The sequence below is a fragment of the Macrobrachium nipponense genome, chromosome 9, assembly GCF_015104395.2.
Source record: "Macrobrachium nipponense isolate FS-2020 chromosome 9, ASM1510439v2, whole genome shotgun sequence".
Lineage (NCBI taxonomy): Eukaryota > Metazoa > Arthropoda > Malacostraca > Decapoda > Palaemonidae > Macrobrachium > Macrobrachium nipponense.
The window spans coordinates 12,458,122-12,470,603 of NC_061110.1; the positions used below are offsets into that span (position 1 = coordinate 12,458,122).

The 12,482-nt window shown below is 38.0% G+C and overlaps 1 protein-coding gene across 3 annotated transcripts in view; it reads right to left on the reverse strand.

The window, feature by feature from the left end:
- LOC135218372 (synaptotagmin-14-like) overlaps window positions 1-12,482 on the reverse strand; it is a 77,362-nt gene that overhangs the window by 11,116 nt on the left and 53,764 nt on the right. The window contains exons 6-10 of one of the 3 annotated variants that reach the window (XM_064254627.1): window positions 12,045-12,153; window positions 9,634-9,791; window positions 7,729-7,889; window positions 4,988-5,068; window positions 1,270-1,429 (exon numbers count right to left, since the gene is read on the reverse strand). In XM_064254627.1, coding sequence (XP_064110697.1) covers window positions 1,270-1,429; window positions 4,988-5,068; window positions 7,729-7,889; window positions 9,634-9,791; window positions 12,045-12,153 — 669 coding nt within the window. The remainder of the gene's footprint in view (window positions 1-1,269; window positions 1,430-4,987; window positions 5,069-7,728; window positions 7,890-9,633; window positions 9,792-12,044; window positions 12,154-12,482) is intronic. The other 2 variants (XM_064254628.1, XM_064254629.1) reach the window with 2 other exon arrangements.

Consider the following 12,482-nt stretch of genomic DNA (forward strand, 5'->3'; position numbering starts at 1 on the left):
TTTCAGTTCTGTGACATTCTCACTTTGAAGTTTTTCTAATTTCATGTCAACTTGTATTTGTGGAATGCATGAATTATACAGCACTCTTCAACTTACTGTATTATCTACGACTGTTGAGGTTACTAAAAAAACTGTTGAGGTTATAGGGATAAATGTTGACCTTATTAGGAGGAAAACCTTTGAGGTTATTGGGAGAACTAAGACATAGGACCAGAGAGTTTGCATGGATAAATACAGTGATAGCTTTGTGAGATCAAGATTAATTGGTTGACCAGGACGTATATTTTGTCTGAGGGAGGGAAAGTTTCTAGAGAACTGAGTTTTGGGATGGAGGTGGAGGAGGAGAGGGAAATCTTGGAAATCCTGGATAGGTGGCGTTGAAAGAGGTGTTAGAAAGGAGGTGGTTTGTCAAGGAAGCGACTGCATGTGAAAGATAGAGGCTCGTAAGAGTGTGTGTGAACATATGGGGGTTCAACATTGCTGACCCCTGTAGGCATGACTTAAGGTTCTTTGTCTTCGGTCCTTAGTTGCAACCACTTTTCGTTCCTTTTACTGGTGCAACAACGAGGTTTTCCTCCTGTTACACCTTTCAAACCTTTTACTGTCCATGAATCAGTGGTTCCCAATTTTTTTTTTGTGGGGGGGGAGGGGGGCAATGCCCCAACTGATCACCGAATGATTAGATATTTTTACGTAGTTAGGAACTAATTGGTTACCTAGCAACGGGACCTACAGCTTATTGTGGGATCCGAACCGCATTCTATCGAGAAATTAATTTCTATCGCCTGAAATAAATTCCTCTGGTTCCGCTTTGGCCGAACCGAGAATCGAACTTCGGACCACCGGATTGGTAGCCGAGCGCGAAATCTACTCGGCCAACGAGGAACTGATTCCCCCTATGGTGATATATAATTCTTATATATTCACGTGGAGGAAGCCTAAAAGTTCATTAACATGGTTTTAACATTCTCAAATTGCCCCCTTTCAAAATCAAATTACCCTGTGGTGGGGGTTAGTTGGGAACCACTGTCCTAAATTCTACATTCAGTTCAATTCTGCACTGCTGATGAGCCTTCTATCTGTGTCTAAGAATCGGGTAAATGTCTTGGAAGCTGAATCTCAAGTCTAGCAGTGATCACTGTCTCGACTTCTCCCAAAACAGCCCTGAATAAAGGTAATGTTTTGGAAGCTAAATCTCAAGTCTAGCAGTGATCAATGTCTCAACTTCTCCCAAAACAGTCCTGAATAAAGCTGAGTCTTATTTATTACCTGGAACATGAAGGTTTCCTTGAAGAGTGGGTTGGGTTGTCCGCGTCTGACGGAGGTCTTGCTGTGAGCGATCTCCTGTCCACTGGACGACATCAGCACGAGCTTCACGTAGGTGTCCGGGGCACGGGTATTGGCCATGTTCCTGAAATCATCACTGTTCCTGTAAAACGATTGCACAAGGCTGTTACTACACACACACACGTGCACAAGCTGCTACTGCGAACACGAGACAGGTAGTACTAAGAACCAATCTATGGGGGACGGAGAAATGGAATTCGTGGGAGCACAAGTTAACTGGTCACGAGCACCAACTACCGAACTACGCACATCGAAGTACATGGTCTCAACTATCTGCCAACCAGCTATTACTGTGCAGCATCTACAGTGCATCAGAAATAAGAAATGGTTCAACTTTCAAATAGTACATGATCTGCAAAAAAATCAAGGTCATGGCAAAAGTACAAGCTATTTGCTCAGGGAGAATGTCTAAATAGGGAGCAGGGGCACACATCCATGGCATTTTTTAGACACCATCCTAAATTCAAGCTACTTTCTCCATGACGATGCTCTGTGTTAGGTAAGAGGTCTCCTACACTACGTCTGTTTTCAGTCAAAGAGTGTATCTCCATTTGATTACAGCAGCAGTTATTAACCGTGAATCAAATAGTCTCCTTTGGAGATGCTTTAAATCAACATAATACAAAACTAGTGCATCCATACCAACAAATTTAATGGTCACGTAACAGAGGTTTGAAATTGCATGATCTGACCCTGGGGACTGTTGGTACTGTCCTGAATTTGAGACTAAGGTACCATCATTCTACTTGTCAGTTTAGCAAGAAGTTCACTCGGTAGCTTTCATGCTCTGTCAATGCAAACTCTACATATTTCTTAAGATATCTTTCTTGCCTCTTGGTTACTCTTTCATCTCCATGTGTTTCCCATCCTGCTGTATAAGCAAAGCTTGGCATTAGTGAAGATTACTCGTGTAATTTAACAGTCCCATAACCCAGGTGTCTAAGCTGACCCTAATGATGGTGACAGCCAGCAAGAGCACTGGACAGAATTCATGAACACGAAAAGATTCAGTAACTTGAAGCACAGGGAAATATCTAAGGTCACCTAATTACAACTAAATGTACATGGAAACCAATTTCATAAATCCACATAATTATTAAGTATTTGAAAGAAGATTGGCATAAGAATACTTAGAAACTGAAATGAAATAAGTGCTCAAGTGTAACGAAGAAGCTAAGTCAATTATAAGGTGCCTGGTCCTACCTGCAATTTAAGTTTGTGCTCTGGACATTATTTAGCAAAGCTGCAAAAGCAGATGAGATGGATACGTACAAGCAGCATATCAGGTATGTATATGGAACAATACATAAGGACAGTATTTCCATCTACATACATGCATACATACAGACAGCCATACATACACTTTCATGTGTCTAAATATGTATACCTTAAGCCGCAACGGTAAATTTCTCGTATCCACTCTGAAGAACTTGAGTCGGCATAAGAGTCTTACAATAAATGTTAAAGTCTCGACTCAGACTTCAAACCCCTGTTGATTAATAAGTGCAACTCAGGCCTTACAATATTCACATCAGCAAACTACTCTTAACATTATGACTGATCTTGCTCCCTTTGATTCATATTTGGATTAACGTGATGAGAAATTTAGAATATAGATATTCGCAGTGCAGTTCCTCTTACAATACAAGCTTTCTGGAATGGTGCGATTAAAGTGTGTAAAATTTTAATATTCGTCATGACGGCTAGAATTCTCTTCCCTTTCACTTTTAATCTATCAAACTCTTTCCATACTTAAGTCTTAGAATGCTGGTGGTGAAGGTACCAACAAAACAGAAGTTGAAATGTTTCTAAAAGGAAGTAGCTGCAGTTGGGGTCTTTATAATAACTTGTTATGACATAAACTGCTGTTCATCTAGATAGGGAGTGAGTCAACTAAACTGGATAACCAGAGAAGAAGTAATGGCCTATCAGGTTCAGTCGAAGGTCTGAGACCTTCTTGCCTATTGCCCTAACCTTCAGAGGGCTTTTGGAAATAACTCCAAAAGAAAAGCATCTTTAAATTAGGGTCAAATTGACAAGTATCTTTTAGATTTAGAATGCGTAGAGCGTTCAAACCAGAGCTACAATTTTGAATCTGCAGTCAACCTATAACTCCATGGGATGGTCTAACTTTTGATATTAGTCTAGAAATTGAGGATCAATTACCTTTGAATGTGCAGTCAACCTATAACTCCATGGGATGGTCTTACTCTTGATATTACGCCAAGAATTGAGGCTCAATTATCTTTCTATGTTATTTATCCATCCCTTGTAGTTTTGCTTTCATTGTTCTTGCCTTCTATCTTGATTATATGCTTCCATTAATGCACCTGCTTCTGCTCATAAGGTGTTGATCCATTTATTTACTTAATCTCATTAATTCACTAAAGTTCTCAGTCTTGACATAATACCAGCACTTTATTGGGTTTCTTTATCACATTTGAAAGACATTTTGGTTTCTTTGCTTTATTTTAATAATAGAAATTTGAGAAAACGATTGATATATCATTAGATAACGGAAACTTTACTGGAACTACATTTTGTCGACAGAATTGGCTCAGAAAAGTTCTTTCTGCCAAAACAATATGAAAACTAAAGCCTACAAAGACAACAACCAAAGTAATGACAATAAGAGTGATGGCAATAGGGGCAAAAGTAAAACAGAGAGAGAGAGAGAGAGAGAGAGAGAGAGAGAGAGAGAGAGAGAGAGAGAGAGAGAGAGGAAAACCCATGTTTTTTCTCGTGCTAGTAAAGATACTCCTATATAGTCCCATATTTAACTTCAATAAAAACTTTTCAAATCACATCACATTTCTCAAAAATCATGACATCTTTTAACATTAGAGACGCTAAGAAAAACCTAATTCCTTGTAAGAAATTGATGACTTCTCTGCCCTTGCAATTGCACTGCACGCACCTAACAAACACAGACAGGGCAGTCAGTGAAAACCATGAAAAACAAAATAAAAAATCAAAGGAGATGGATCAAGCTCAACATACAATTGGGTGTCTTCTGGCTATTGGGGTTCCTAGGCTTAACACTCTACAAAAAAATGCCAAGCATCAAAAAGTCAAACTAACTGAAAACCTAATCTATTTCTCACAATCACTGGGACCTGGATCCCTCTGGACCAGACAAGCTACTGATCTAATCTGAGACTCTCTGTAGGGGGGGAAAGGAGGGACTTTAGAGGAGGTGGGAGGGAGGAGGAAGAGGCCTTGGGGCAACATAGGGGTGTGTCAACACTGCAGGAAAACATGTCACGAATACCATCGGCAACTTATCACACGCACATCACATTCAGGTTTAATACATGTCAACAACTTATTGGTAGTCTTAGCCATTGATTCAGAATATTATCCAGCATTTGCCAAAGGTAAGGTCCTTTCTCCACTTACTGTTGTTGACTTGTTTTAAACAAGTTTGTGATATGTGGCAAGTTTCCGACATGTGTCGATGATGTTTTCATTGTACAGTGCGGAGGCACCGGAAGAGGTCAACGGAGCTAGTAAAAATCGAACTAATCTCGGAAAATGAGAGAGATGACAAAAATAGTGGCTAAAAATCTATCGGAATCTATCGTGTCTTTTCTGTCAGACGGGGGCAAAAGGGATTTGAAAGGAAGAGAACCCATAGCACCTCATAATTGGCCCTGCTCGTCGAATATCCCTGGGTAACACTCTCCACAGTCCAGGAGGAATTACACTATCGATGTCGTTACTGCAAAGTATGGTGCAAACACAGACAAGTGAGCACAGATGCACACAGACGAAAAGAAAGAAAGAAAAAAAAAACAAGTAACATACAAAGGCAGAAAGTAAACAAATGGAATTTTAATGGATATAGTGAAATTTACCAAGAGCCTTAACGGACGTTTATGTCAGATGCAAAAGATACATGCAGAGTATAAACATTGCTTCATTACTCAAAAGGCATCGTATATACACATTATACATATATATAATTGTATATATATATATACAAATATATCTACATGTAAATACTTAAGCATTCTTTATAAAATGACTTAGCCAAATAGTTATACATTGTTGTTCTCAAGATTCCTGTTTAACGGGCAACAGTGGAGTTGCCCTTACGGAAAAGACAGGATGCACTGTATATATATATATATATATATATATATAATATATATATATATATATATATATATATATATATATATACACTGCAATATTTGATTGTAAGTTTACTAATGGTTTAACCATTTGAAAAATAAAATAATAAAAATTCTCCAATGTTATTTTTCAATCTTCAGCCTACAGAACTGCTTGAATTTAGATCATTACATAACCGAAAAGATCATATTCATCTTATTCTTTTTGCACTCTCAGATTACTAAAAAGTGGAACATTTAATTCCAACTACTTGAAGGAGTGAGATATACCAAAGATGTGACTATTCTTGGTCAAATTATGAGGAAGAGAAGACGGTGATAGTGAGAATCGTCAGATACTGGCGAGAGGAGTGAATGAAATAAAGCCGGTGTAAGTTTGGTGTACAAAGTTGGTTCAAGTTTGGTGTGATTGTTAATAAACGAATCATGGCTAAAATGAGAAAAAAACACTTAAACTAGAAAGGACGAAGGGTCATGGCATCATGCTCAGTTAAGAAAAATTACTGGTACCTCTTTTGACTTAGGCAATGATCGACTTAGTCAAAGCAATGAGTCCACCTGTCCTGGTTTCTACTTGAACAAAACTATAATAATTATAATAATTCGGGTAAATTTAGCCGCTGAAGCAGTTGAGAGGCTGTCTAGCACTTGGTAACTTTCTATTGAAGCAGAAAGCGCGTCAGAACCCCAAGCCAAAGCGTTGTTTCATAGCCTTCACTTCTAGATAGTGCCCTGTCTGGGTATTATTACTTACTGACTCAAGACAACCACAGCTAAAATTCATTGGTCTTTAAGATTGACCATTTTGTAAGCAAAGGCCTCTATCTGTTTTATAAATTCACATACATGGGACACATTTCATTAAACAACTTGGGTAGCAATCTCAAGTAAAGAGGGCACAAGCAAAGTTCTTCAAGGTCCACAATAATATACTGATGGAAGCAGTAATAAAATTTTTATAAAACTATGTAAAAGCTTTCGAACCCTACCCTGGGTTCATCTTCAGTCGACTGAAGATGAACCCAGGGTAGGATTCGAAAGCTTTTATACAAAGTTTTATAAAAATTTTACTACTGCTTCCATCAGTATATTACTGTGGACCTTGAAGACCATTGTGACGAAAGTGAGGGATCCCCGAAGAAACATTTCTAACCAATAACAGTGATTTTAATTTGTAAAGATACTCTCAAGATTAACAGCGCCTGGGTTACCAGTTCTGAAGTTTTGCTCTACTGCGGAAACTTCAGAAAACGGATTCAGAGAATTCTGGTGAAATTGAAGACAATAGAGAAAATATTCTGCTGACATTTTGGTGCTGTGTTGTTGACGCCATATATCGGCTAAAATGATGGTAATAATCTCTCGTCTGTATTTGTGCCGTTTTCCAGACATTTTGTAACCTGCACTTGACACTTGACCTTAGGATCCTAGCGTGAATGGACATTCGTCACAATGAGGCCTGAGAACCGCAGTGCCAGTAAATTAGCTGAACTGTTATCATTCATCATCTTTAACTGTCACTGAAACTCTTCCACATGACCTTAAGATTCTAGCGTGAGTGGGAATTCGTCACAATGAGGCCTGAGAACTCCTACATTATCAGTAAAACAGCTAGACTGCTATCATTCATCATTTTTAACTGTCACTGAAATTCATGAGTAACCTTAGAGGTCTTGTGTTGGTGGCAATGGGTGATAACGATGCTGTGAGCCATCAATGTAAGTTATGTTCTAGTCAGATTAAATCTCGCGACTTTCAGAAATCACTCAATTAATTCAGTTCATGAAGAAAGACGAAAAGAAATTATGGACTAATAAAATAAACTCAAGAATAAGAAGGCTTAAAAATGGTGGAATGGAAGTATCTAATGGAAAAAGTGCAGATGGTAGAGAGAGAGAGAGAGGCAACAGATCCTGGTGAAAGTGGTTGGGTGGAAAAAGTCGAATTGGTGAAAGTGGAGAAAAGTGACCAGGACTGAAGGAATTCTGTGAATATCTGGCTATCAAAGATTCCAAGTCTGAGAATGTGTACCTCGCAATCTCCCTCTCTCGATACGATACAAAGAGTAACTTGTATACGAATTCCCGGGTCATTTATTTAGAAATAAAAAATATATATAGATTCAAAAAGCAAAATGTGCTTTGGTGAGCGTGTGCTAATTAACAGCCACATGCAATGTGCTAAAAATGTTAACAAGAGAGAGAGAGGAAAAAAACTATCTTAACGGCTGAGGTTAATGTCTGACCTGAAGTGTGACCCCTTGATGACCTCGACTGCCAGCCTGCCCGTGGTTCCATTGTAGGTCAGGCCTACCAGCAGCTCTGGGACCCCGCTGTGGACAGAGTGGGTGGACCCCGTGGAATCACTTCGGGTTAGACTACAGACTTCGCTTCGGCTCTCCGAACGCTGGAAGAAAAGGGAGGGGCTGAGTTAGTCTGCATCAGGGGGTCCCCTAACCCCTAGGGGGTCTCCACACCCCTAGGGGGTATGAGAACCACATGCTGGGGGTATGGGACCTGATCTCTGGATACTTGTATATACATTTGATTTTAATGTGCCAATGTATACATGGGTAAATTTTTTAAATAAATAACTACATAAAACTGTTAATGCTTTGGATTTTCTTGCATGTTCTATTCCTAGCTATTCATGCCTAGAGTATGTATTAACTAAGTATAGTAAGTTATATTGTCAGCAAATAGGACATAAGTGGACTTAAGCAAAGGGGGTATGGAGCAATATTGGGCATTTCATTGAGGGTCTAGACTCTAGTCTCATCAAAAGGTTAAGAACCCAAAGTCTAGAGGAAAATGGTCTATACAACTTTAAAAAAAAAACACACACACACTTAGAGAAAAATATATTTAAAAAAAACGTCCTAAATCTGCGGATTTTACGTTTCAAAGTCCGATGGTGATTTGTGACCTAAGTGTTCTAAAATTCTTCATATATTAATTTGTTGTAATCTTTGGAAAGAAGTTTAACCAGCCCGAGAAGAGCCGTTGTTGGGCTCAGAGGCCTGGATAAACTTATCCTTTATATAATAATAATAATAATAATAATAATAATAATAAGAATAATAATAATAATAATAATAATAATAATAATTTGGAAAGAAGTAATTTTGAAGTTCACAGAATTCAAATTTGTTCTTAGAGAATGTACACCTACATTACGACTTTTAGAGTCGACGCTTTGCCAAAACCGTAAATTTTACGTAAGACACGAAAATGGTATTTGAATATTATTACAAAAATGTAATTTGCAGGCAGTAAGAGCAAAAAATTAAGATAATTATATATTCTACTCAGAAATTCTAAGTTATAAATTAAGATAATTATATATTCTACTCAGAAATTCTAAGTTATATTCATGGAAATCTCATTTCATTTGGAAATGTAGTGAAAATTATTGATGAATTTTACATTGAAAATTTTCCAATCTATTTCCGCCCCTTGAACTTTGCGAGGTATTAAAATGCTCATTTCTGGGTTCGACCTGTGTCTGCCGGTGAAAAGTTCCTGTAGCTCGCGAGGGTAGTAACCTCAGCATACCATGCTAGCTTTTTTCTCTCTGGTATATTTAGAATCTATATATACTAGAAAAGTGAGCTACAGGAACTTTTCACAGGGCGACACAGGTCTTCCCCCAGAAATAGATGTTTCCTTCGTCAAAATCCATTTTATAGAAATCTCATTTCAATGAGAATTTTAGTGTCATTTGATTGTATTCAGTAGTGAAATACATCTAAAATAATGTCGTCTTTTATCAATCTTATATTCAGCTGCAATCACAGATTAATAACAGTCGTTTTAACAAGTTGGGTAAGGCTTTCATTTGATTGTTTTCTCTCTCTCTCTCTCTCTCTCTCTCTCTGCTAGACAAAATCATTAGAACACTGTGAAGGAATGGTAAAACCTGCTCTTAGAGATAAGTAAGCATATGATGTCTCCTCGGAGAGACTAATAAGTCTTTGAGACACCCTAATCCTTGTAACTCTCTCTCTCTTTCTCTCTCTCTCTCTCTCTACTCTGATCAATTTCATATGCAGTTGCAATTGCAGTTGCTTTGGAATACATAATCTCTCTCTCTCTCTTTCTCTCTCTCTCTCTCTCTCTCTATCTCTCTCTCTCTCTCCTCCGCTACTCACAGCTAAGTTCGCCCTGGGTTCGAGCGTGAGCCAGAAGGTGTTCCCAAGGGTGAGGTTGATGGAGGCGAAGGGCATGATGACCTCGCCCACCATCTTCTCTCGGCGCATGCGCTCACAGCCGTACAGGCGCAGACGGACGCCTAGTTGCTGAACGTCTTCTGCGGAAGGAGAATAAAGAATCTAGGTCAAAGGCTGGGACCTATGAGGCCACTCATCAACACAAAACCACGAACAAAAATGTTTGAAAGACCTCGCAAACCATGAAAGGGGTTGCAGCTAGGGGTCGTAGGGCCGCTGCAAAGAAGCTTACCCCACCGAATCCGTCGCGGCGCGTTGCGTGCGTGCAACACGGCTATCCGTCTACAAGCGTCTCCGTCTTCTGCGCGTGTGGCCCAACCAGACAAACGAGTGACGGTTATAAGACGGACAATTCAAACTTCACCAGTACTTGCCGTTATGAAGGGAGCGCGCGAGGTTTTCCTCTGACTCGGTGCTGTCAACCAAATTAGAGGCGTTGAACAGTAGGAAAATCTGGACGTATGACATAAATTTAGAAGAGGAAAGAGTGGAGAATATGCAAAACTCTTTCATAAGTTACGATAGCGTCCAGACAAGTTTTTTTTTTTTTTTTTTTTTTTTTTTTTTTTTTATTGTCGGATAACGCCGAAAACCTTTGACTTAATTCACGAATATCAAAATTTGATACCAATTACAGAAGATCCGTATCAACGTAAGAAACTTGTAGTAACTCTGAGGGAAGGATTACTGATTTCGAAATTTGTAAAGTTGCACTTTATTTTATTTAATACAAAAATTAAGATACGTAGAATTGTGTGTGAACTGAACACTTTGATACAGGAACTTCTGAAACAAAGATATTTACATAAATGTATCCATTAGAATATAATAAAAAAAATACTTTAATCCTTTATCATAACCACAAATCATCACATTTGATTATAACTCAAAGTTGGGCAGGTGGCTCAAATGCAGGTTGTTGTAGGTCTACCACAATTTCTTCCTTCATGCGGACCCCAGCTCGGAGACGCACGTCCACGTGCGGCTAAAAACAAAATGTTTTGTTCCTTGTGAGTCTAGTCCGGTAACGCACCTGACGCCACGCACGCTCATGCGCCGTGTGGGGCCACTCGTGTTTGAACTATGACAGTTGATCGAAACGCACAAAACGCGTAGTCGTGTTGGACGCACGTGACGCGCCGCGACGGATTCGGTGGGGCCTTAGCCTAAGTAATGCCTACAGTGCACCGCATGAGATGCACTGACGGCACTAAATTCCCACCCCCTCCCCACCACCCTTTAGGGGTCTGTGATAGGAGGAATGTGAAGAGTATTACAGGAACTCATGGGGTCACAGGTCAGTGGATAATTCTGTAAGCGCTTGGTTCTGGGTTGACTAAAAGGGACACTTGGTTCACTTTTGCGGGCATCAGGGTGGTTCAAACGGGCATATGGTTAATCAGTTGGGTACTAGGTTAGCTAGAGTGGGTACATGGCTAACCAAGAAGGCTAGTGGTGCCCGGCTAGCCGAGAGCAGAACGATGGCTAACCAGAAAGGTATATATACTAACTTTGCGGAAACACTACTGAAAGACCTTTTGAATATTTTAACATTTTTTTTTTCTTTTTAATTAAACATTTCAATATTTTCATATTTGCATGGTCTGATATTTTATCATTTCAGTATCTTAATATTTCAAAATTTACCTATTTCAATATCATAATACTTCAATCCTTTACTACTTCAATACTTTAATACTTTAATCTTTTATCATTTTAATACTTAAGGGTTTCAGTAATCTAATACTTGAATATTTTAATATTCTAATATTTTTTTATCTTAAGAATTATCACAATACTTTAATACTTTAATCTTTTATCATTTTAATACTTCAGTGTTTCAGTAATCTAATATTTAAATATCTTAATATTCTAATATTTTCTTATCTTAAGAATTATCACAATACTTTAATACTTTAATCTTTTATCATTTCAATACTTCAGTGTTTCAGTAATCTAATATTTAAATATTTTAATATTCTAATATCTTCTTATCTTAAGAATTATCACAATACTTTAATACTTTAATCTTTTATCATTTTAATACTTCAGTGTTTCAGTAATCTAATATCTGATATTTTGATATTCTAATATTTTCTTATCTTAAGAATTATCACAATACTTTAATACTATAATCTTTTATCATTTTAATACTTCAGTGTTTCAGTAATCTAATATCTGATATTTTGATATTCTAATATTTTCTTATCTTAAGAATTATCACAATACTTTAATACTATAATCTTTTATCATTTTAATACTTCATTGTTTCAGTAATCTAATATCTGAATATTTTAATATTCTCATAATTTCATTATCTTAGTCATTATCACCTGGATTGACTTTGGTGAAGACGAAAGCTTCGTTGAACTGTGGATTGTCTCCTGGTCTGATGCGGGTCTTGTGTTTTTGCTTCCTTCCTGGTAACAGCAGGACCCTCACCTGGAAAGCAGATAACAATAGAATGGAATATAGAATTCAGGCCCAGTCACCCCCCACCCCCCCCAAAAAAAAAAAAAACAGTCTAAGTATCTCTTAGTTTAACCAGACCACAGAGCTGATTAGCAGCTCTCCTAGGGTTGGCCCGAAGGATTGGATATTTTTTACGTGGCTAGGGACCAATTAACTTATGAAATTATACAATTAAAAAGTTAAATATTTCTTAGTTTAAGCTGACCATTGAGCTTATTAACACCTCTCCTAGGGTACCGGCTTGAAGGACTAATAAATTAGTTATTTATTTGTGTGGCTAGGAACCAATTATAAAATTA